The sequence below is a fragment of the Tilletiaria anomala genome, assembly GCF_000711695.1.
Source record: "Tilletiaria anomala UBC 951 chromosome Unknown K437scaffold_1, whole genome shotgun sequence".
NCBI lineage: Eukaryota > Fungi > Basidiomycota > Exobasidiomycetes > Georgefischeriales > Tilletiariaceae > Tilletiaria > Tilletiaria anomala.
In genome coordinates this window covers 97,223-120,272 of record NW_013547021.1, presented here as the reverse complement: position 1 = coordinate 120,272, position 23,050 = coordinate 97,223, and the positions used below count along the sequence as shown (strand labels likewise).

Genomic DNA, 23,050 nt, shown 5'->3' with positions numbered 1-23,050 from the left:
GTAAAATAGATTCCAGCCCAGGGTACTTGCCTGACTCACCCGCACACTGCATCTTTTCCCTGGGCTGATGGGAAGAAAGAAAGCCGGACGCTCACCTCGTACAAGCTTCTTTGTGCGCTCCAGCAAAGCGAGGCAAACGCCCGTCGCCCCGTCCTCGCCATCATGCCGACCGTCGCGGTAGACAAGGCGAATTTTTACAGGGCCCTCGGCCGCGAATACACCACGCAAGAGTTCGATGAGCTGTGCTTCCAGGTGCGTGAAGGCAGCGCATATTTCATTCCTTCCTTGTTGTCGGGCGCTGATGGACAATGTGCTCCACACCACATACACAGTTTGGCATCGAGCTCGATGAGGACACCACGGACAAAGTGAATGCCGCTGCTGGCGAGCGCCCGCAGCTCAAGATCGACATCCCCGCGAACCGGTACGACCTGCTCTGCCATGAGGGCATCTCGCGTGCGCTGCTCGTCTTCCTCGGTAAGATGCAGCAGCCGACGCTCAAGCTGCTGCCGCCCGCCAAGGGCGAGATGCTCGAGATCCGTGTCACCGCAGACACGAAGCGCATCAGGCCGTACGTGCAGGGTGCCGTGCTGCGCGGCGTCACATTCACCCCCGAAAACTACGCTTCCTTCATCGACCTGCAAGACAAGCTGCACCAGAACCTCGCGCGGCGTAGGACACTCGTATCGATGGGCACGCACGACCTCTCCACCATCCAAGCGCCGTTCACGTACGAAGCGCTGCCGCCCGAGCAGATCAAGTTCGCGCCGCTCAACAAGACGGAGGAGTACGACGGACACGGCATTATGGCGCTCTACGAGACCGACTCGCACCTCCGCTCCTACCTGCCCATCATCCGCGACTCGCCCGTCTACCCGGTCATTTACGACGCCAACCGCGTCGTCTGCTCGCTCCCGCCCATCATCAACAGCAACCACAGCAGGATCACGCTGGACACCAAGGATGTCATGATCGAAATCACTGCGGTCGATGAGACCAGGCTGGAGTTTGCCATGAACGCCCTTGTCGCTATGTTCAGCGAATACTGTGCCGAGCCTTTCACGTGAGTGCCTCAGGGAAGACTTGCTATGGGCTCAAATGACTGCAGCATTCGTTGACGCTCACACGGTGTTGACAGCGTGGAGCCGATGAAGATCACTTACGCGGACGGGACAACAAAGATTACTCCGGACCTTTCACCACGCAAGACGACCGCGCACAAGAGCTACATCAATAGTTGTACTGGGTTGAACTTGACCGGCGCGCAAATGTGCGAGCTGCTGCGACGGATGGGTCACCAGGCGTCCCTCTCCTCCTCCTCGCCGGCGCCCTCCTCTTCTTCTATGCCGGATGCGGATGAGGTCCTGGATGTGTCGATCCCGTGCACGCGCCCGGACGTGTTGCATGAGTGCGACCTGATGGAGGACGTGGCTGTCGCGTACGGCTTTGACAACCTGCCGACGAGGTTCCCACGCACGAACACGGTCGCAGAGCCGCTGCCGATTAACAAGCTCAGCGATATTCTGCGCAGAGAGTGCGCGTACAATGGCTGGATCGAGGTGCTTCCCCTAATTTTGGTGAGTTCCCAGCAGCAGGGCCCGTTTTGCAAGCTTGCGCTCAGGCTCACGTGTTGTGTCCGGGCCTGTGCCAACCTTCTCGCGCTGTGGTTCCTATGCCTGGTGACAGTGCTCGCACGATGAAAATTTTGCCTACATGAACCAAAAGGACGACGGGCAGACCGCCATCGTGCTGGAGAACCCCAAGACGGCTGAGTTCCAAGTCGTGCGCACGTCGCTGCTGCCGGGCGTGTTCAAGACGATCCGTGAGAACCGCAAGCACGCGCTGCCGCTGCGCGTGTTCGAAGTATCCGACGTCGCGTTCAAGGACACACAGGGGAAGGATCGGGAGCGCATGGCGCGCAACGAGAGGCACGTCGTCGCCGTGTACGAGAACATGAGCGCCAACTTTGAGATCGTGCACGGCCTGCTGGATCGACTCATGAGGGCGCTCGACGTGCCGAGAATTCAGCGCGGAGATCAGAAAAGTTCCAAGGGGTATTACTTGGAGGAGAGCGAGGGTGAGCGTTCTGCCGCATCAAATCTGCATTTTGTCAATCGCGCCGTATTTCTCATCTTTTCTTTCCATTGACAGACACGACCTTCTTCCCTGGCCGAGGAGCTTCGATTGTCTACCGGCCGCCGCCAAGCACTGTGGCAAGCACAGGCGCCGCGGAGAAGGAGAATGCAAGCCTCAAGGACAAGGCAGCGAGCGCACTGGAGAATGTGAAGGAAGCGCTCTCTTCTGCTTTACCTGCTGTTGGAAAGGGTGGTGACGATCAGCAGCAAGAGCAGCCGACGGCGGGCGAGGGCACAGACGACACAGAGATCCGCGGCGGGCCGCAGGAGCTGATCGGCCGAACCAATGCGATAGACGCGATCGCGCGCAAACCGAAAGCCAAGGCGAGCATGAGCGACGTGGTCATCGGCAGGATCGGCGTCGTGCATCCGGATGTGCTGCGCAAATTCGAGATCGACTTTCCATGCTCGGCGCTCGAGTTTGACCTCGAGGTTTTCCTGTAGTTTCTGGTCCTTCCCCACCCGTTCGCCTCGCAAGAGAGAAATGAATTCTAGGTCTAGGGAAAGCAATCAAGTGCCAATGTGGATATATATATATATATGTACCGGTGCATAGGACTGAATGCATCCTGGCGGGAGCAGCGGGTTGCTGAACAAGCGGGAGAGGAAAGTGATTAGGGTTGTGCTCGTTCCGAGTCCAAGCTTGGCGCCTGCGCGGCGCGATTTTGTGCTGAACAACTTGCCGCCGTCGCGTGGCTTGGATGATCCCGTTGGCGCGGCGGCGGTGCCATCCATCTTGGCACACTGGGGGGACGTACGTCCATCTTCTGTTGATCGAGAGCTGCTTCTATCGCGGATGGTCGTTGCAAGGCACGCAAGAAAGAGCGAAACGGGACCCCATACACAGCGCATCTGTACTCGTTTCGTTATACGTACAATCAGCGGCTTGCAGTGTGTCGTGTCGAAATAGTTCGTCGCCTCGTAGACGAGCGGCTACGTCAGCGGCAAGAGGCCCAAGCACAATGGCCGCAGGCCCTGCACCTGCGTCTGCCGGCCAGAACGGAGCGGTCGACAACAGCAATGGAATCTCCTCCGCAGAGCTGCAGGCGAGCACGTCAACCTTGAACAGTGCGCACCCGGTGGCGGCGCACAAACCTCCCAACGGTACCAGCGGTGTCAGCCGCTACGCCCAGGATGCTGTGTCCAAGCTGAAGGTATGGAGCTCGGTTACCGCCATCCATGCTTCCAATGCATGGAAAAGCGCCAGCTTGGCCATGTCGCATACCGTGTCGCAAGCCAGCCACACAGTCCAAGGCTGTTTCCCCTCAAACGCTTATACCGCCCTCCCTACATCCGACGAGCAGGAACCAGACGAAGAAGAGGGAGCAGGACGACGTCATGGGGCCAAATGGCGGCAGCGTCACCCGCTGGGGTTCCGTTCCCTCCTTTTCGCTGCGGCATTGCTCGCCCTCTTCCTGGCTGCGATCGCCGCCATGCTCCTGCATCTCTTCCTCGGCACACTCTCCGCGCCGTCACCCGAGAGGCAGAAGGCCATCCTCGACTCGTCGCTCCTGCTCAAGGGACCCGACACGATCTCGGTACTGAACATCTCCGATGCAGGTGTCAGTGTCGCCGTCTCCGGCTGGCTTGGCATGGACCCAGACAAAGCGCTGGATCTGTGGCTTGGCGAGAAGGACAAGATGAGCGCGTGGAAGCGCTGGGATCGCAGCTGGGTGGAGTGGGTGCTGAAGGACGTCAAGGCCGTCAAGGTCGAGGTGGGCGAGATTCGCATCGCAGAGCCGGATTGGAACGTCGATATTCCCGAGCAGAAGATCGACCTGTTCGGCAACAACAGCAGGAATGGCGGCGACCACAACGACGGCTTCCGTGCGCTCGATGATGCCATGCCAGCCCCGCAAGCTCCCCTCGACTTTATCTCTTTCCAAACCGACCCGCTCATCATTCCTATTCCGCGCTTGCTCCATGCGGGTCAAGCTGCGCAGTTCGACCGCAAGGAGGAAGTTGACGGAGAGCGGAGCACGAACCGCACGTACAGTACAATGCATCCGATCCGTCTCGAGCTGCTCTTCAAGCCCGCAACACCCGCAGAGAACATCATTGCGTTCGCTAATGCGTCGTTTGCGCGCAAGCATATCACACTTGACCTCAAGGTGGCTGGCTTGCACGTCAGCGGCTTGGACGCCAAGGCTCTGGAGCGCGAGAAGGAGGCGACGAAGGGTGCGGCTAAGACGACGAAGAGCGGTGGCGTTGCTAAGTGGATCGACCTTCGCGAAGGCCAAATTCGCAAGCGCTTTACGCAAAAGAGTGAGTTCGAGCTGAGGAAATGACATATAGTCACTTGACTAGGTAAGGTATGCTGATTCGCAAGGTGTCCCCCTCAGTCCCCGAATCGGAAAACAGCACAGATACATCCCATCTGCTAGACTTGACCGGCTACGACTTTTTCGAGATCGGCGCTGACTCGTACAAGCAGGCGAACGAGCTCAGCGGCAGTGACAGTGGCAGCAGCAGCCCTGCGGACATCGTCCGCGCTCTCCTCGTCGACACGGCTGCCAACACTCTCAACACGATGGCCACTCGCGCGCTCGGCGTCCGGGCCCATGCCGTCGCGATAAACCCGCTCGGAAAGCTGCTCAAAGGCCGCGTGCCGTACTCCTTGCCTTTTGGCATATTCCTGCCCACCACGCCTCCTGAAGGTGCATCGCCTAGCTCTCCGCTTCCTTCCAAGGGCGGGGAAAACGCCGACATGGATGGCAACAAGGCTCTGAGAGGAACGGAGAAGAAGAAGAAGAAAGGGGGGAAGGCACCACAAGATGGCGGAGATGGTGATGATGGAGCAGACCAACCGGGCAGCGAAGATGGACTCGTCCTGCTGGCTGTTGCCGCGGCCGACCCGTTCGAGCTCAAGGGTGAGGAGCACATCAAGCTGGAGCTGCTCGGTCGCGTTGTGCCTCCGCCAGAGGACGTGCTACCTTCCGCAGCTGCAGCAGCAGGGCAGGCGCTCGCAACGGGACAGCAAATTGTCTTTGCATCCGGCCACAACGACGCGCTTCATGCCATGGACGAGAAACCTGCACAGCGGGCACTCTCGGACTTTTTGAGCAAGTTCCTGCGCGGAGAGCCGAACACGGTCATGGTTCACGGTGGCAACCCGTTCCTGGCGACTGCCAGCGCACGCTCCAACAGCTCCACGCGCCGCAGCGCAAAGGAGGGCGATGGCGAGGATGGTCTGCCTGGAGGCGGGTCGCTCCTGCCAGATTGGCTGGACAATGCGTTGCGGCAGTTACAGCTGCCGATCTTGTTCCCGGGCAGCAAAGTGACGGACCTGATCAAGAACGTGTCCATCTCCGACCTCAAGATCCACCCGCATCCCTTCGAAGCGGAGAAGTTGCTGTGCGACGGCACGGTCACCGGCGTCGTCGACTTGCCAGGCCAGCTATCGACTGTCGATGTGCAGATCACCGACCTCTGGCCAGACATTGTCGTGTACAATGGCAAGCCGCCAGGGATGAAGTATCGCGACGGCGGTGGTGGAAAGGACGACGAGGAGAAGGAGGAGGGCGTGCTGGATGGTGAGAGCGTACGTGCGCTGTATGCCGCCTCTGCGGCTACTACGAGCGCGACGATGTCCAAGAAACCACCGCCGGAGGAGCCAGAGCCGGCGCCGCCGCTGCCGGATCCATTGCCGAAACACGCGTTTGGGCGCGTGCGCCCGCACGACTTTACGGCGGCATCGACGTACATCGACCCGGCGGACCCGGCGGGGAAGCGGAAGCTGCTTAGGTGCGAGCTGAAAAACGTGCCATTCGAGCTACTCCCGGGGCGCAACGAGGATTTCCGCAACTTCACGTGGAAGATCATCACGGGGGCTGGCGCGCTCGCGGGCATCGAGGGGAGCGCGCGCGCCAAGATCTGGAACTCGGGCCTGGGTAAGCTGGAGCTCAAGAACCTGCCTGTCAGCGGCGCGTTCGTTGTCGGCAGACGTGGCGGCGGCGGCGGCGGCGGCGGAGGGGATGACGATGATGACGATGACAGCGGCGACGATAGATGGTAGTCTCTGTGTGCTCTTATTTTCTCCTTCCGTTCAGTGTTGTATAGTAGCCTACAGCTTTCCAAGCTCAAGATGTGCGATTCCGGTACAGAATGCTAGTGGTAACATGCTAGCGCCGAGCGCGTGGGGGTATGCGCGGAATGCAAATATCAGAGGGGCCGAGTTGGCACCTGTGTCGGTGTCGTTGCGCTGTGCGAGGTCGTGACGTGGGCGTAGTGTACATTAAAGACAGACCGCGGGAGGTATACGAGTACATATAAAGCAGCGGGTGCGCGCGCTGACGCGCTCAAGAAACATATGAGAGCATCGCGACGAGCAGGGCGATTACCGGCGCGAAGCCCGCCGCGCCGATGAGGCTCGCGGCTTCGTTGGAGACGGCCGTGTCGAGCAGCGGGACGAAGGTGCCGATGGTCGAGTTGAGGCAGTCGAGGTCTACGGTGTGCGGCAGGGTCGGCGGGGAGGAGGCAAAGGCAAGGGCAGGCGCCGGAGCAGTGCGTCCGTTGTTCAGTGGCAGGAAGGGGGAAAGGACCATGGTACGCTGCACGCTGCACACTCACACGTCGCATCGACGCCAGACGGCAGCGGGGCGGGGGGCTGCGTGACGTTGTCGGACGAGGCACCTGCGGCATCGGTGGTGATGTTAGGGAGGTTGCTGCTGTAGTCCTGGAGGAGGAGGGCGAAGCTGCTGGCGCGGTAGTACTGGACGGTGTTGTTGGGTGACACAGTGAAGTTGGCTTGCAGCGCGGGGCCGACGCCGCAGATGGGCTTGACGCTGTCCCAGACGTCAGCAACGCTGTTCGCGTCGCCATACAACGCAAAGTTGTTGGCGGACTGATTGACGCCGTTGGGGGCCTGCAGGACGTAGAGCGTCATGCTGCCGCCCGGGCGGCTGCTGTTGTTCTCTGGGCCGTAGATGTGCGAGCCGTAGTAGTATGGCGCGTACGGGTCTGGCGGAACGGAGCAGCGCAGCGCAAAAACAAACGAGCACGGGTCTTGTCAGCGATGATCTCGTTTAAAGGGACGCTGCAGAATAGCTGCTGCGTTCGCTCCTTGGCGAGGGCACTCACAGTAGACTGGCCAATAGATAAACGGGAACCCCCTGGCGCCGACGGCGCCGCCAACGAGGGCGCCAGCGCCGGCGCCGGCGGCGACGGTAGTGTATCCGGATCCGTAGGAGGAGCTGCCGTAGACGCCGTTGCGTGTTCCGCCGCCGGCTGTGCGTCCGGCAAAGGAGCCAGAGGAGATGGTGTACGGGTTGGCGATGCCGCGTGCGGCCGAGGAGCCGTACACGCCTGCGCCGCCCGAGACGGTGCCAGGCGTGAAGCCCTTGACGCTGTTGGCACTCGTGCCGAAAGAAGAGGAAGAGGAGCTGCTCGAGGATGTCGTCCCGCTACTGGACCTGCCACCGCTGAAGCTGGGGCTGGAGCTGGAGCTGCTGCGACCGCCGCCACCGCCACCGCCGCCGCCGCCAGCGCGCTTGCGAGACAGCTCTGGGACTGGGTTGAGCCAGAGGGAAAAGTCTGCAGCCGCGGCAGAGCCGTGGCGCCAGACAAAGCCATTGTTGTCCACCGAGTCGGCGTCGGGCCTGATGAGGATGGGTGCTGGTGTCATGTCGGATGTGGAGCGGGAGGGATGGCGGGGGGGGGGAAGAGGCACGGGGGAGATTGGCCTTCTTTAAATAAGCACTTCGTAGGCGCTGCTTGCCAAGTCATCGCAGCGCTACTGCTGCTATGCAAGCGTACTAATTTGACTGGGGCTGAATTATACAGCAAGGTGTCCAGCGGAGGCCATGCGGAGAAAGAGAAAGTGGAGCGTGTCAGTTGAAGAGAGTCCCGTCCTGCTTAGGGTTATGCAACAAAGACGCCAGCGACAGACGGCGGGGAGCAAGCGTTTGGGGGGCGGGTGAGGTTTGCAGTGCAGTGCAGTGCAGTGCGGTGCGGATGACTGCCTCGTTGCATGGCCACCCACAGAGTACGCCACAGCCCAATACACAGCCCCGCAGCATGACTATCGATACCATATGTACCAACGAGATCTATTTCGACAGACACGGCCACCGCCGTCGGTCAACCCTGGCAGATACTCTCGGGACCTCCGCAGTGCGCTAACCCTACACCACGTCGCCGGTCGTTCGGTCCAGCACAGCCATCCAGCTTCTCACGCGCATGTATATATATATATATATATTTATATGTATGTCTATATACAGCCGCCGTGATGGTGGCACATGGGCAGCCCCGTGCAAGCACTCACTACACACCTGTGCAGCCAGCGCAACATTGGACTGCATCCCACCGCCGCAAGGCGACCGAGCCAGCGAATAGGAGACAGGGCACACATGCGCGATGCGTCTACTTGTGACTCACCAGTCATACAAGCAGCAGCAGCAGCAACAGCAACAATACTACACGCCTGCGAACGAGAGACCAGTGAGCCAGTGTGTGGTGTGTGATGTGCTTGCTCTCTCTGTGCACCCTGGGTCCGGATCAAAGGTTGAGCGATGAGAGTGATGAACACAAGTTGCCCTTGTTCCAAGACCATCTACTGTACATGGCGCTGGTGCTCTGCGAGAACTGTTGGAAGCTCTCGATCGTGTTCTGCAGCAGCCCTTTGAATGCGACGTGGCGGGAGACGCGACCCACCCCCCTGGAGTGGTCGGAGCGATGAGAAGAAAGATAATGGATGGAAGAGTGTCCCGAATCCCGGCCGGCTGGACGGCTCACTGGGCCTTATCACGACAGTCGGGCGAGACTCACAACGTGTTGCGCGCATCACTTCCCGTGCTGTGCCTCGAGACCCGGTCTTTGGATTGATAAGAGCCCGGAGAGGGAACCCAAATCTGGAAGCTGGACGCTCCAAAAAAAACCCTCTCGCGTTCCCAGCCAGGCAAGGCTCAGGGTTTTCTATGCTCCTTCTCTCGCTGTGTGAGAACGGAGGGGGCTACGCTTGCGTGTGTCTGTGCAACAATGGGTAGGTCGGTGTTTGTGCGCTCCGCGTTTGCGTCTGCGTCCCCAACAACTATTAATGTACTGTACATAGCAACTCCCATAAGGAATAGAGAAATACGTGCCAAAAAAGTATACAGCAGGAGACCGAGTGACTTGACCCACCCTTCCCTCAACCCAAAAAGTAGAACCAAGCCAACCTCCCTCCCCATGTTATACCCACAACGTCTTCTCTTCAGCACAGAACTTCCTCTCCTCCCCTCTTGTCCCCTCCCCGACGAAATTCTCCCGCCCCGATTCCTCCGCGAGCGAACGAACGACGCCTGCGTACTTGCCTTGGCTCCCTCTTCTCGCATTCGCATACGCATACGCATACGCATACCTGCCACGACACGCTCTTGAGCCTGAACATGCGCCCCTGGTCGTGCCCCATACCCTCCTCTCCACCTCTATGAACAGCACCGTTGGCACCTCACACTTGCCCTGCTCTGCTCCCCGTTCATGATCACCGCATAAGCCCCGAGCGTGAGTCGGCAAGCTCGCTGGATCCCCTTTAGCACAGCAGACCCCCTTGGGCGATTGCGGCGAGCGAGCTGACACGTCAATGTCTCCTTCCATTACAGGCGACCCGCCATGCCTCTTCGACAGGGGAGAGCAGCAGCAGGCAGCAGTGGCCTCGGCCCCGGTCCGCCGGCGGCCGCGGACGCAGCTGCTACAGCACTGGGACCGCGCGAGCGCGCCAAGCCAGACCTCGCCGCGCTCAAGGCCCAGCACCGCGAGCAACAGCTGCGCAAGCAGCAGCAGCGCAAGAGCTCTTCCGCCAGCCGCGGGCCCTCGCGGCCCGCGGCCAAAAAGGCTGACGGGGCAGCGGGAATTGGCAAACTGGGCAGCAACCCTGCCTCAGATGACGATGGCGGCGATGGTGGAGATGCAGACGCGAACGGCGATGCCGCCTTCAGCACGACGTCCGAGTCAGACGGGCGCAGCGATGACGAAGAGGCCGCCGCACTTGCCGAGATGGATGGGCAGGAGCTGTGGGCTCAGACGTATTGCTGCATCTGCGACCGGCTCATCGAGCCGGGCACCGGCATTGCCGCCAACGGCAAGCCGGTCAACGCCAGCGCCGCAGCTGAGGCGCTCAAGAAGGCGATCGAAGCTGCCGCCGCCGCGCAGGCAAGCCGAAACGCAACGAGAGCCGCCCCCAAGCTTGGCGCTGCGTCTCCCCTCAGGCGCTCCGGCAGCGCCGGCAGCCGCGTCAACCCGCTCAGCGAGCTGCGCCCGACGACGAGCGCCAATAGCAACGGCCAGCAGCAGCACCGCAAAGGCGAGCACAAGGGCACTGCATCCGGTGGCGGCGGCGCAGCAGGGCATCCGCAGCAGCAGCACTCGCGCCCCCACTCGCGCGAAAGCAGCGTCTCCGCCAGCAGCACGCGTAGCCGCAAGTCGCCAGCGCGCAGCCGGCGCAACTCGGCCGTGAACAGGAAGGCAGCAGCAGCTCTCGCAAGCGCCAACAGCAGCGAAGAGCCCTGCTCGCCCGTCGAGCCGCGCTCCGGCATGGCGACGCCGCCGGGTATCGGTTCAGGCCTCGCGCGCTCGCAGGAGGAGAAGCGGCTGCGCAAGGAGGGCCTCTTGCAGAACGGGTCTGCCGGCGGGATCGGTGGTGGTACTGGTGCTGCCGCATCAGCAGTCGGTGGCGGCGGGATCCTCGGCCCGCTGACGCCGATGCTGCTCAAAGAGCAAGAGCAGCTCGAGAACGCCATGGCGCGCGCGCCTCAGGCGCTCTACTGCTCGCAGGCTTGTCGCGAGATGGACGAGCAGCGCAGCGCAGCGCTCATCGACGTCAACCCGTACATGACAACGATGGTGACTGCGATGACGACGAGCGCAGAGCACCCCGCGCCGCCGCTTACCGCGTGCTCCCTATCGTTCGGAGCTGGCAGCTATGGCGCTGCCGTCGGCGCCAACGCGTGGGGAGCTGCGATGGTCATGCCACCCCCCGGCCCAGGCACGCCTGGCACCTGGAGCGTCAGCGGCCCGCCGAGTGCAGGCCTCTACACCGCATCTGCCGCGCCATGGGCGCAGATGCCGATCGGACCCAGCAGCATGGGCGGTGTCGGCGCCGGCAGCTTCAGCGCCAGCGCCGGGAGCGACAGCTTCGGCAGCGGTTACTTCCCGGCCGATGGTACGTCGTGGGGACACAAGAGGCCAAAGAGCAGCCAGAGCGGCGTCGCGTACTTCGCCGAATCGAGCTATGCGTATGCATATCAGTACGCCTATCCGTATGGCGCTCCAGGCGGCGTAGCAGCTGCAGCGTACGCCCCGTCCCGCGCCAGTTCCAGGACGCCCGACCTGGACTGCACATGCGCCGAGTGCCAGGCGACCCTGCGCGCCATGACGCTCTCGCGCAACTCGCGCTCGCGTGCCGCGACGCCCGCCAGCGTCGCCAGACCGAGCGAGACGGGCAAGGAGAAGGAGAAGGGGAAAGGATCCGCGGTGGCGCTCGGTCACGCTGGCCCGCTCGACAACGTTTCCGCTATACCCTCCGGCGCGTCTGACACGACGGAGAGCAGCGGTGGTTACCCCTACGGCCCCGTCCCGCCCGGCGTAGGAGGAGCACTGAGCTCAACGGCCGCGGGCGCGGGAACGATGCGCGCCAAGAAGCGCACGCAGAGCGGACGAGTCGAGACGCCGCTTAACCTGCTGCCTGGTCAGGCGGCCGCGGGCGACTACTTTGCTTCTGCTGCGCATCAGCAAGGAGCGGCAGGAAGACAGCAGCAACAACAACAAAAGGACGCCGCGTCATTGGGAATCGGGAGCGCTAGCACGAATGGCACGGAGGACAGTACGTTGAGTTGGTGGGAGAAGCCGCACAAAGCGCACTCGCAGTCCCGCGCCGCTGCTCCCCGTAGTCCCAGGAATGACAGGCCCGACGCCAACGACACAAGGAGTGCAGCAGACGGCATTGCGGCAGCCGCAAACGCCGGCGCGGCTGGCGTTGAAGCTGGCGACAAGAAGGACAAATGCAATGCCGAAGCTGCTGCTGCTTATCTTGAGACACGTCCGCTGCCCCCTCGTCGAAGCAGCACCGTCAGCACCTCAAGCCCCAGCGGCAGCCCGTCGTACACACACAACGCCAGCCCGCTGCGGCTACTAAAACGCGACAGTACCAGCGCTGCGGCTGCAGCACCGTTGACCGACGTCAACGATGCAAGCAGCAGCACCACCAACAACAGTGCTTCTGCTGCTACTGCGGCGGCAGCTGTAGCGACTGTAGCGACTGCTGCGCAGCCGAGCACAAGCCTCAGCAATGCGTCCGGCCTTCTCTCGCGCAGCCTCGCGAGCGAGTACACAGAGCTCGGCACGAGCGCTACGACCACGGGCACTTTCGACATGGCGCGCTCATCGACCATACGCGATCGCCGTCATGTTGCTGCTGGCGGCAGTAGCAGCTTTGGCGGTGTCTCACGGCATCGTACCCACTTGGCAATGGATACCTCCGTCGGCGCAACGTCGCTCGCAACTTCTGGTACCCCTGTCGCAACTATTAGCGCGACGCAGGCAGATCCACTCGTTGATGGCGGCGCCCACGCGCCCGTAACTGGCTATGGGCCTTTCCGCAGCGACGTGGGCGAAAGCGCTGGCGCAGAAAGTATCTCTTCGGCCATAGAGAGCCTTCGGCTGGCGCAAGCGCGCAGCTCCATCGAACAACTTCCATCCCACGGATCGCTCTCGCGGCTTTGGGGCTCGTCTGCCGCTGCTTCACGCCGCGGCGCATCGGCTAATGCAGACGAAGGGGCCCTGTCGCCTGAGAGAGGACATGGCCGCCGCGGCTCTCATCGCTGGTCCGTGTACAGCGAGTCGAGCTCCAATGGCCGCGGCGGTAGTGCTGAACTAGGCTCACTTGGTAGCAGCAGCAGCAGCGGATGGTGGAGATCTCTCGTCCCTGCATGGGCTTCCATCAAGGCTCTGCAAGCCTTGTCCAACAGCCAGGACTCGGATGATGAAAGGGAGGACGCTGTTCGCGGCGCTAACGCTACTGCCCACGTTGTGCAGTACCCCTCTGAGGAGCTTGTCGGGCCTAGTCCTGGTCTCGTCAAGCCGTCTGGTCGGCGAGACCAGGTTCCTGATTTCGCACATGAGATTGGACACGGCGCCATCCCTGGTGAAGGGCGTGAGCTGGAGCAGGGTTCTGCGCTCGGCCCAAGCGTCGAAGACGATGCAGAGGCGCTTCGGCGCCGCAAGGCCGAGCGAGAGCGAGCTCACAAGCATCAACGCAGCAAGGACGCCCACGTGCTCCCGCCGCTTCTAGCACCGAGCAGGTCTAGTAGCAATACCAACCTTCGCATGGCGCATCCCAGAGCTTCACGATCTGGCAGTCAGAGCTACACTGTCTTCAATGGTACCGTCGTGCCTTCGCCTTTCCACGGCTCCTTCGGGGCCGCCCGATCGACGACTCCAGGCGTGCCCTCGATGTACGGCGTGTACCGCTCGACCACGCCGGGCGCCATCGGATCCAGTGTCGCGCCTCCGTCACCAGGTCTCCGCGCCATGCGTAACCCAGCCAACAGAGGCTCCTGTGCTAACCTGCCAACACTCGGCGAAGCCATGATACGACCTCCTTCAAGGACTGGAAGCGCGATGGGTGTGCATGCTGGGAGCCTCAGCGCCAGTCCACGTAGAGCCGGCCTCGGCTGGGGTCCTCTTGCTCCTCCACCGCCTCCTTTAAACGACGCCGCTTACCCCCACGTTCATGCACCTGCAAATATCGTGGGAAGGCCTGGAGGGGCCATTGTCACACATCCTCACGCGCATCGGCATCATCATCATCATCATCATCATCATCATCATGCGCACGGCGGCCACCATGGTCATCATCATGGCCATGCCAGTTATGACAGCTCTACGCATGAGCGCCCGCCAGCGGCGCTGTGCGGCTCCTTCGAGGAGGCGCAGCGTCACGTCGGCGACCAGCTGTCGCGCCCAGGCAGCGCAATCGGGCATGGATCGCGACACCCGAGGCCGCGCAGTGTATACGGGTCGTACGGCCATGCGGCGCCAGAAGGCATGCATCCGAGCATGTCCGCCGTCCAACTCTCACGCGCACCTTCCAACGAACCTACACGAACTTGGAGCTATGAGCGCATGCCGGGCCTCAAGACCTATCCTGTCATGCAACTGCCAAATCGGAAACCAACACACGATGTCTACGATAACTGGTCCGAAGCCCTGGCTAAAAAGCCACTCGCAGAGGACCCTGCCGAGGAGGCCAAAGCGGATGCCGAAGCAGACCACACACCTTCCACGATAAAAGGAGATGCACAACGCAAAAAACTGTTCTTCTTTTCAGACCCATAGAGATTTCACGCACATCATCAAAGGCATTTATGGGCTATTTCTCACTTGCATTTGTACAGTATATGTATGCAGGCATGGTTTATGATACAGATAAGGTTACAACATTTCGTGCTGATGTCTTCTGCGCCGGTGTTACCACAAGCGAGAGCGAACCATGGTGTATCGACTGACGTCGAGCAGACTGGTCTGCTTTGATCCGCCCTTGCTCTCAGCCCATCTGGGTTGTCCATTGGGTACTTCTGCCCCAAGGAACGTAGATTTTTGTGCATTGTCAGCACTCTTGTCCAAGAACTCGGCGAGTTTGGCATCGTATACCCTCTCCTCCGCGCCAACACCGATGGGCGAGCGATCCCTTGCGTTGAGCTTCTCTTCTTGCTCGCGCTCATACATGGTGGCATAGCGCTTCGATGCGTATGATACCAAGTTCATACCGAGAAGGATCTTGATGCCGACGAGGCTGCCGTTGCAATGTATCGACAATCAGTTAATGCTCAGAAGGAACCTCGCGCTGATGACTTACAAGGTCCACGCTACGAAGATCGTCAGGATCCAGGCCAAGCCCTGCGCGATGAACTGCAGCGAGCGATGTACGGCGCCACCTTCGTTCATCGCACCAAGGCCAAATGCTGTGCTGCGAGCTAACTTGAAGCTGATCCTGTGACGGTGTGCTTCCGGGATGGCGCATTCGTCAAAATGGCTGGTATCACCGACCATGCCCATGATCTGGAAGCCGACGCGCACGAGCAGGCAGGCGAGCGGGAGAGCTGCGAAGCCGAGGCGCCTGCTGACGATGGGACTCTGGTCGACAAATGTGTGCTTGTAAGCGTTGGACTTTTGACCTGGACTCGCGATGACGAGGTCGCGGCAGAGGACATCCATGAAACGCCCGTAGACGGCAGGTCGGATGTGGTTGAATTTGGTGATGAAGGCGTGCTTAAGCCAGTCGACAAAGCACTCGCTTGCGATGACGATGCATACAGGCGTAAAGATCGTCTCGAGCAGGTTGAAGCTTGGCAAGACCGTGAAAGAAGTTGGCAACGGACCGGTTCCTCCTTCTGACTGTGCGCCGGCGAGCTCGATCAAATTGCGGACGGCGATGAAGCTGAGCATGAGTGCGAGTTGAAAACGTTCCACAATATCCGCGCACGTCATCTGGAACAGATTCTCCTTTTCGAATTTCTTGAAGACTGAGCCTTTGATCTCGACGAACTGGTTGGACAGAAGAAGGGAGAGCAGCGCATTGTCGTAGCTGTTGATGGCCACGTTGAGCGTGACCATTTGATAGAAGAGCACGAGCGTGTGGCCTATGACGTACGCTAGGCTAAGTGTAAAGAATGCGAAGGGCCGGAGGTACGGCTGTCGGCCGTCTCTGCGACGGGCCAAGGTGGTGCGAGAGAAGAGCGTGTCGAGGATGTCCTGGCCAAAGCTGCAGCAGAGGCGGTCGGCGATTTCGAGAACATTAAAGATGACGTACAGCTTGACCAGGTCCTGGCCGCGTACACTGTGGTACATCTTGCTTGCGTCCGTCACGCGCGACAGAATGTAGCACGCCATGATGAAGAGGATGGCCTTGAGCAGATCGCATTTGTGAGATGAGCTGAGGTAGCGCTTCTCACCGCGCAGCAGCCAGCGCAGTGCATTCGCACCTGCCTGCCACGATGCGACAAGGAATCGCAAAGGCATGATGGTGAATGTGTAGAGGAACGAATCTAGGCAGACCACAAACCCAAATGCGATGATCTGAACGGAGAGAGTTAGCAAACCATATCAGCAATGCTCAAGGCTGAGACGTCGCCCGAGACGCTCACCTTCTCCATCCAGAAAGGAATAGCCATAAAATTGGTGACCCGCTCCCATTTCAGTTCCTGTGTCGAGTCAAAGTCCGTCGCTAGGACCTCTTCCTGCAGGTAGTCCCACAGACTGAAAGGCCCGACAATGTTTTTCTCTTCTTCTTCCTGCTGCTGTTCTTTGACCGTTGCGGGCTGCTTCATGGGTCTGACATCCCCCCGTATCACCGAGGACGACCGGCGGTGATGGATGATGGGACGATTCGCCGCAAGGCTTGAACTGCTTCGTTTATGCATGCCGGACTCTGGAGCTGATGGTGGAACAGCGCCGTTACTGCTGCTGCCATTCGGGAGCGAAGTCGGCGCAGCAGGAACGGTTGCAGGCGGTTGCATCAGGTCTGGCACAGGGCGCAGCTCCGCTTCGGAGGCTGAGAGGACGATGTGCCATCTTTAGCAAGGGGTTCATTTCCTTGCATATTCAGTGATTCACTCACATGATTCCACTTCAGGAGAAGACAACAGAGGAGACTGGGGGTCTGCGGTCCTATGCAACCGTCGGCTGAAGGTCGCTTCGCATCCGTCCCCATTAGGCAGTAAGCCCAGACCACTGGCTGGCCCATCGAGCGTGATTGTGTCGGCTTCATCCTGCACATGCTGGAAAGGCGGGCGGTGTTGTTCCGGCAGTTCACCGTTTCCTGTTGTAGATGCGAAGAGCCTCAGATTGTTCGAGCGCGTAAGCGCCTTTTTGCTGGAGCGGTACTCGTGCATGTCAGCCTTGTAGCTCGAGGCCTTCTCTGTGCACAGCCGCTCCTCGCGTCCGGCTTCTGGCATTGCAGAAAGATTGCCGGAGGGCATCGGCATGCCGTTCGGCAGCGCAGCCCCAGACGCAGAGGTGACGCCATCGTCCTCGGCTTCATCTGAGTCTTCATCCTCCCACCAGTCCTCCGGGTCCTCCGAGCGCTGCGGCGAGGTTGATGCACTCTTATGACTGATGGGCGGTGTTGGGAGTTCGTCGAGGTTTGCAGAGAGCGCATGACTAGGAGACAAAGCGCTGGCACTGTCTCCCGCTTGCATGACAGGCGAAGCTTTGATTGTCCCTTGCTCTGCTGGCGCCTCTGGGCGCACGATCGGTTTTGCGAGAGCGGAATGGCTGTCGTGCATGGCTACCGCTGCACCTGCTATTGCGCCTGTAGCGTGGGTGCCATCCAAAGTAGCCCACGAACGCCCTAGCGCAGACTCTATTAGAGGATCTGATGAAGAGGCTGCGGCCAGCATCGAGGGTGATTCATGCTGCTGCTCATGGTCAGCAGCACCCGGCTGCAGTTCCGACAGGAGCCCATTGGAGCCTGTCGCTCTGTTCACTGGTGGTCGTGACGCGAGCTGGTCGGGACTGAAGCTATGGTCATTCATGTCGCATGAGCCTACTACCGGGCCAGAGCACTTGGGGGAGGGGCGGGAAGGAGAGAGCTCTGCTCGCTGTCTGATGAGCCGAGTCGACAAAGCTTCCACCCGCGGTCACTATATAGCAGCGGTCCGCTCATGAGTGAAGCATGCGGGGTTGCCAATGTGTACTTTGAGCAGTCTAGAATGCTCCCCCCAAAGCTCACAAGACCAACCATGAACCAACCATGGACGGGGCGGCGTTCACACCATGTACTTGGTGCTTTGTACCCTCAACTGTAGACTTTGGTGTGTTCTAGTGTGGCTGGCTTGGGTGTTATAACGGAGAGGATTAAGTGGCTTGCATTGTTTCCAGTATGTAGGGTTGTGACCAATTCTATTTCTAATAGGGTTGCGCTCCTTACCTTCGATTAAGTCTCGGCTGCCAAAGCTGCGTGCTGCACCTGGGCACTGTCATGACTGGAGGCAATCGGAAGAGATTCTTTTTCTCCCTTATTGCGACTTTGGTGTGGCTTGTTATGACTGCTGTGGCGCTTGCCCCGCGCGTCCACCTTGTCTTTTTTTCTCATTTTTTTCCTTTTTTTTGTTGAGCGAGATGTCGTCCCCCATCCACTCCACTACACTACACGCACGCACACCCATTCGCCATCCATCCATCCATCCATCCATCCTTTCCTTCTCAATTCTCATCAATACCACCGTGCCAGATCGATCTATCGCCTCATCACCTATCGAACCCCCTCCTCCACCCACCAGGTACTCACACATAACAATCTGTTCAAGATGGCATTCGCAAGGGGCTGCTACAAGTGAGCATACGTTTCTTCCCGCTGTTCCCTCGTTGGCGTGCAGGGAAGGGAAAGGACAGGAGAGAAGAAAAGTGGAGCGGGACGAGGAAGTTGTCGGACAACATCATGTATCTGGTCCCACCCTGGGCTTTGCACAAGCGAAGCACGAGCAGCTTACTATCATCCTACCGGAAGAATGAGAGGCGAGGGGGCGGGGCTGGGGATGCTCTACTGCTCGGTGACACGAAACAGCGTTGCAGGGAGTGGGTCCAAGCCGCGCAGAGGCGGGGCGGCGGCCAGGCTGAAGTATTCCTTTGTGTGGTAGCTGAGCTAGTTGACAAAGAGACAATTTACTGAAATCGATGGCGTCCTCGTCGCACTCCATGTGTGCTCCCCCTTCCTTCTTCGCGCTGCTCCTCTTTCCAGCTGCGGAGAACGTGCGTGTGACGAATCATCGAGTCTCACTTGCTGGATAATCCGCAGGAGAAGTTGACCCCATCTTTCGGTGCTCTCCTCTCTGTCCCTATTCACGCTCTACAGCGGGCCACCAGGCTTCGGCTTGCCCAACTGCCGGCACTCCGACATGGTAAGGCTTTGAGCATCGTCAAATGCCCACGTGTCTCTTAATGCTGACAAACTACATGTTCCATTGATGCGAACTGGTTCTTTCTCCCTCGCGCAGCTACAGTGAGCTTGCGATACTGGGCGTCAGACGAAACAAAAGCACACATTGCTGACACTGGACCCTTCTCAACCTCCTTTTGCCTTCGCCGCTTCGACAGACTGCAATCAGCAAGGCCACGTCTCTTCGCAGTGCGGCATGGAGGCAGCACCTAAGGCGTGCTACAGCTGCGGGCAGACCGGTCACTTGGTACGTACCGAGATGTGCTCGCTTGCTTGTTCCCTCGTCACACAGGCCAGGCACTGACATCGTGAATCGTCCCCCCACCTCCCTTCCAGTCCCGCGAGTGCCCCCAGAGCTCCTCAGCGGGTGCAGGCGGCGCAACTGGCGAGTGCTACAAGTGCGGCGAGGTCGGCCACATCGCCAGGGCCTGTTCGCAGGGCGGTGCCACCGCCGGCCGTTCCGGCGGTCGTGGCGGCGGATTCGGGAGCAAGACATGCTACGTGAGTCTCTCTCTTCCCTCCCGTCCGACCTTGCGTTTGTGTTTGCTCTCGCTTTTTCGGGGCACTGAGCTGACTTGCGCCTTCCATGCGGATTTTGTGCGTTCGTAGAACTGCGGAGGTGTCGGTCACTGTGAGTTGCTCGCTTGCCAGCTCATTCCATGATGCACTTATGCTGACGTTCTTTTGCTCGCCCAACCACCACTTTGCCAGTGAGCCGAGACTGCCCCTCGGGTGGAGCGAGTGCCGGCCGCAGCGGCGGCCAAAAGTGCTACAACTGCGGCCAGGTCGGGCACATCTCCAAGGAGTGCTCGCAGCCGGCCCAGAAGGCCTGCTACAACTGCGGATCCGCCGAGCACCTTGCGGCGGACTGCCAGAACGTCGCGGCTGCCGCCTGAGCGAGCTGTCCCTGTGCGAGATTCGGTCACGAAGGAGCTTTCGGCTCTCCAAAATGAAACAAGACATGGTCAGGCGGTGTTGATTTCAAGTGTTCAGGTTTCGATGTCGGGTGTGGGATGCGATATAGTGTTGCCACATGGCGTACTACGCATCATGAAGAAGATTATGAAGCCGAAAACGAGCCCCTCAAGAAACACGTTTATCCCGATTGCAACCTTCTGCCCGCAAGAAATGAAGACGCGACGCTCACGTCCGACGCGTGTGGCGATGGGAAGGGAGCGACGACGATTGAAAAGTGAAAATAGGCGACGTGGGTAGGGATGTATGATTGCCATATGCATCTTATGTACAAATTACGACAGTGCGGCGTCGGCGCACAGCCATGTCTTCACACTTCCCATATGCAACAAGCGGCAAGCGCGTCAGCCAAGCTGCAGTCTTGAAAGGTTCTCTGACAATGGGTGAAGAGCGAGCGAAACAGTAAGCAGGTAGACAGACAGACGGCGACAGGTAGTCCCGGCAGGATGTGCAATTTTCTGGAGTGTGCTTGACGCCTGAAAGTAGAGAAATGGACCAGAAAGAGTGCCATGGAATAGATCACTCCGTTTCAGTTTTAAATGCAAATACAAGCAGGGGGACAGGAGTCCGCATGCAAACAAAGGTATGCGAATCTCTGGGTCAGAGTCGCGCGCAAGGGGATGGCGACGATTGTCCAAGCGGTTGACAAGAGCATGGCGCGCAAAATCAGAAGTACGAGACAGGCCCATTGACGGCGAGCTGATGCTGCGCTTTGCCCACGGTGGCTGCCTGATGCGCCAGCGTCTCGTTGACCCCGACGCCGCCGCTGATGGCATGCGGTGAACTATCGTGATGCCGCGCGACGGTAAACGCGGCGGCTGGCGCCTGTGTGTCCGCGAAGAAGTCATGCTCACGTGCCTTTCCTGCTGCGGGGCTGCCGTCGACGTCGTTGAGATGCCCATCCGCCGCGTACGCGGCCGACGCATCGCGGCTCGCCGCAAATGTCGGCACGGGCTTGCGCAGCAGTGAGAAGCTGTGGTTCGTCGGGCTCGACGGCGAACGCGGTGACGAGGGCTCTTCGCAGCCGTGTGCATGCGCATACCCACCCGTGCCAACTTGCGGATCGATAAGGTGCGCATCCATGCCCGCCACCAACGCGTCGGGACGCATCTGCATGTGCTGCAGCGACGCAGGCCGGTCGGACGCGGCGCTGTGCATGAAATGGTGGTAGACGCCTGCGGGAGACTTTGGCATGTACGGCCCGCCGTCCTGGGTGTCCTCGAAGGCGTCGCTCGCACGGGACTCGGCGTCGTCGTTCTCGAAGTCGGACCACGAGTCCTTGTCGCGCGTCTGCGAAGGATCGTTGCGGTACGAAGCAACGGATCGATGCTTGCTGCTGTTGTTGTTGTCCCTGATTGAGTATGCGTATGCGTCTGCGTATCCGAACGCACCAGAGTCATTGTCGTTCAGCTTCTGCGTCGACGTCGCGCGCGGTGGGCTCTTGGGGCTGGGGAAGCCGCCCAACCTCTCGCTCCATGGCGATGGGAGTCGCTTGCTACCGGCCGCCGTCGCTGAATCGTATGCATCGCGATACGGCCCTTCGAGCGGCGGCAGAGCAGAGGAGCGGTAGATGCGTGCAGAGAGCGCTTTTTGGTGACGGTGGTGCTTCCGGCGCCAATAGATGATGGTGAGGGCGAGCATGCCGATGACAAATACGGGTACGGCGATGGCCGGCACGACGGTGCGTAATTTTGTGCTGGCACCATCGCCACTGCCCGAGGCTCTCGAGCCATCAATCTCGCCCTCGCTTTCGTTGCCGGTGTACTTGATGCTGGTGGAAGACAGGCACTTGGTATTCGAGGAGGAGAGGATGTCGAAGAGGGAGGATGTCGACGATAGATGAGAGTCCGGCACACTAATCTGTAGCTTGTACGTTCCCGGCGGGACGTTGACGGGCGACCAGTTAAAGTACCCTATGTTGATGGGAACAGTGTCGCTGATCACCTGAGTCTGCTGTGCGCTATTCTCGACGGGTACGCCATGCTCTGTCGGGAAGTTGGACGTGGAAGTAAAGATGGTCAGGTTGGCGCTGGAGCTCTGCGTGCCGGTGTAGGACCAGCGCACGTACTGCTGTGAGCAGGCAGCGGCCCTGAACAGCGGCTGGATGTTCAGCCGCCCATACACCGGGTCCGAAGGCGCAGACGATGAGGGCTGCGCTGCCATCGGGCTCTCCATTGTGCTCGTGGATGAGACCGGCGTCCTGGGCACCGGAGGCAGCGATGAAGATAATGAGGTGACCATGGTCGGGTGTGCTGCTGTTGGCGGCACTGGCGGAGGCGACGGAAGGACTCTGCTTCAAGCGCCGTACAAGACACGAGTCAGTGTCAATACGAAGAAGGGAGCGAGGAAGACCGCGGTATATGTGAGAGCAATGCGAACCTCCGCTGTCGTCGTCGAGCGTCCAATGCCGGGTGCGGGGTTAAGATGTCGATGTCGCAGTTCCCCGCACAAGTCACAGGCCATCTTTTTTTCTTCTTTTTTTTCAGCTTTCCGGTGGCGGCGCAGCGATGGAGCAATATCTCTCCTTCGTGTGGTGCATACGGGTCACCGCAGACGTACGGGATGCAGTCTGGGGTGAGCGAAAAAAAAGAACCCAGACACAATACGAGTTGCACCCCACGAGAACTGCTGGAAGAGACCAGACTGTAGAACACAGATCGGCAACAGAGCCCAGAAGGCTCCACAGGTAACAGCAAATGAGAAGTCCAATCTCTCCCTGGGCAGCGATCGGCCACGGCTGGGACTTTCGACCCAGCTTGATAGAAAGGCAGTAATACTTTTATGTCCATACATTTGGAGAAGCAAGCGGTCGGAGTCTGGGCGACTTTGCGCAGCCTGCAACGTCCTGTGGCAGCGACGGCGCTTGGGCGTCTCGAGGCGCTGCTGGAACCGGCAGTCTTGCCCAGCTTGGCACGACATTGTTGGATAGGCCCCTCTTGCAACAAACTGCCCCTTCATACCGACCATTCTGCATGCCGACGGCCAAGGATGCGAATCCGGCCAGGGACTGCGGCTCCAACACTACAGG

At 60.0% G+C, this 23,050-nt stretch overlaps 7 protein-coding genes across 7 annotated transcripts; 3 read left to right on the top strand and 4 right to left on the bottom strand.

The window, feature by feature from the left end:
- Positions 1-62: 62 nt before the first annotated feature.
- On the top strand, positions 63-2,579 carry K437DRAFT_241720 (putative FRS1-phenylalanyl-tRNA synthetase, beta subunit, cytosolic; the record flags this gene model as incomplete). The annotated part of the gene is made up of 6 exons (XM_013390954.1): positions 63-252; positions 333-1,063; positions 1,139-1,577; positions 1,687-2,077; positions 2,152-2,325; positions 2,455-2,579. The coding sequence occupies exons 1-6, from the start codon at positions 163-165 to the stop codon at positions 2,577-2,579; spliced, it is 1,950 nt and encodes a 649-aa protein (XP_013246408.1). The 5' UTR covers positions 63-162.
- Positions 2,580-2,925: 346 nt separating this feature from the next.
- K437DRAFT_252898 (uncharacterized protein) lies at positions 2,926-6,232 on the top strand. The gene is made up of 2 exons (XM_013390953.1): positions 2,926-4,400; positions 4,478-6,232. Exons 1-2 carry the CDS (start codon positions 3,098-3,100, stop codon positions 6,148-6,150), a joined length of 2,976 nt encoding a protein of 991 aa, XP_013246407.1. The 5' UTR covers positions 2,926-3,097; the 3' UTR covers positions 6,151-6,232.
- K437DRAFT_252897 (uncharacterized protein) lies at positions 6,163-7,865 on the bottom strand. The gene is made up of 3 exons (XM_013390952.1): positions 7,215-7,865; positions 6,705-7,094; positions 6,163-6,579 (listed from the first exon to the last, which is right to left on the bottom strand). Exons 1-3 carry the CDS (start codon positions 7,756-7,758, stop codon positions 6,434-6,436), a joined length of 1,080 nt encoding a protein of 359 aa, XP_013246406.1. The 5' UTR covers positions 7,759-7,865; the 3' UTR covers positions 6,163-6,433.
- Positions 7,866-8,864: 999 nt separating this feature from the next.
- Positions 8,865-9,662, bottom strand: K437DRAFT_970 (uncharacterized protein). The gene has a single exon (XM_013390888.1). The coding sequence runs from the start codon at positions 9,470-9,472 to the stop codon at positions 9,041-9,043; it is 432 nt and encodes a 143-aa protein (XP_013246342.1). The 5' UTR covers positions 9,473-9,662; the 3' UTR covers positions 8,865-9,040.
- On the top strand, positions 9,252-14,705 carry K437DRAFT_979 (uncharacterized protein). The gene is made up of 2 exons (XM_013390889.1): positions 9,252-9,617; positions 9,716-14,705. Exon 2 carries the CDS (start codon positions 9,726-9,728, stop codon positions 14,445-14,447), a length of 4,722 nt encoding a protein of 1,573 aa, XP_013246343.1. The 5' UTR covers positions 9,252-9,617; positions 9,716-9,725; the 3' UTR covers positions 14,448-14,705.
- K437DRAFT_218701 (DUF747-domain-containing protein) lies at positions 14,580-16,438 on the bottom strand (the record flags this gene model as incomplete). The annotated part of the gene is made up of 3 exons (XM_013390951.1): positions 14,580-14,904; positions 14,968-16,187; positions 16,256-16,438. 3 exons carry the CDS (start codon positions 16,436-16,438, stop codon positions 14,580-14,582), a joined length of 1,728 nt encoding a protein of 575 aa, XP_013246405.1.
- A 3,816-nt stretch (positions 16,439-20,254) lies between these two features.
- K437DRAFT_252892 (uncharacterized protein) lies at positions 20,255-22,425 on the bottom strand. The gene has a single exon (XM_013390950.1). It carries the CDS (start codon positions 22,195-22,197, stop codon positions 20,689-20,691), a length of 1,509 nt encoding a protein of 502 aa, XP_013246404.1. The 5' UTR covers positions 22,198-22,425; the 3' UTR covers positions 20,255-20,688.
- Positions 22,426-23,050: the final 625 nt, after the last annotated feature.

Coding starts and splice junctions, on each gene's coding strand:
- K437DRAFT_252892 (XM_013390950.1), bottom strand. CDS start 22,197: ATGGAGAGCCCGATGGCAGCGCAGCCCTCATCGTCTGCGCCTTCGGAC.
- K437DRAFT_970 (XM_013390888.1), bottom strand. CDS start 9,472: ATGCGTATGCGTATGCGTATGCGAATGCGAGAAGAGGGAGCCAAGGCA.
- K437DRAFT_979 (XM_013390889.1), top strand. CDS start 9,726: ATGCCTCTTCGACAGGGGAGAGCAGCAGCAGGCAGCAGTGGCCTCGGC.
- K437DRAFT_252897 (XM_013390952.1), bottom strand. CDS start 7,758: ATGACACCAGCACCCATCCTCATCAGGCCCGACGCCGACTCGGTGGAC. Junction 7,095..7,214: donor TATCTATTGGCCAGTCTACT/GTGAGTGCCCTC, acceptor CCGTTCCGCCAG/ACCCGTACGCGCCATACTAC. Junction 6,580..6,704: donor GTCTGGCGTCGATGCGACGT/GTGAGTGTGCAG, acceptor CGCACACCGTAG/ACCTCGACTGCCTCAACTCG.
- K437DRAFT_252898 (XM_013390953.1), top strand. CDS start 3,098: ATGGCCGCAGGCCCTGCACCTGCGTCTGCCGGCCAGAACGGAGCGGTC. Junction 4,401..4,477: donor CAAGCGCTTTACGCAAAAGA/GTGAGTTCGAGC, acceptor TGTCCCCCTCAG/TCCCCGAATCGGAAAACAGC.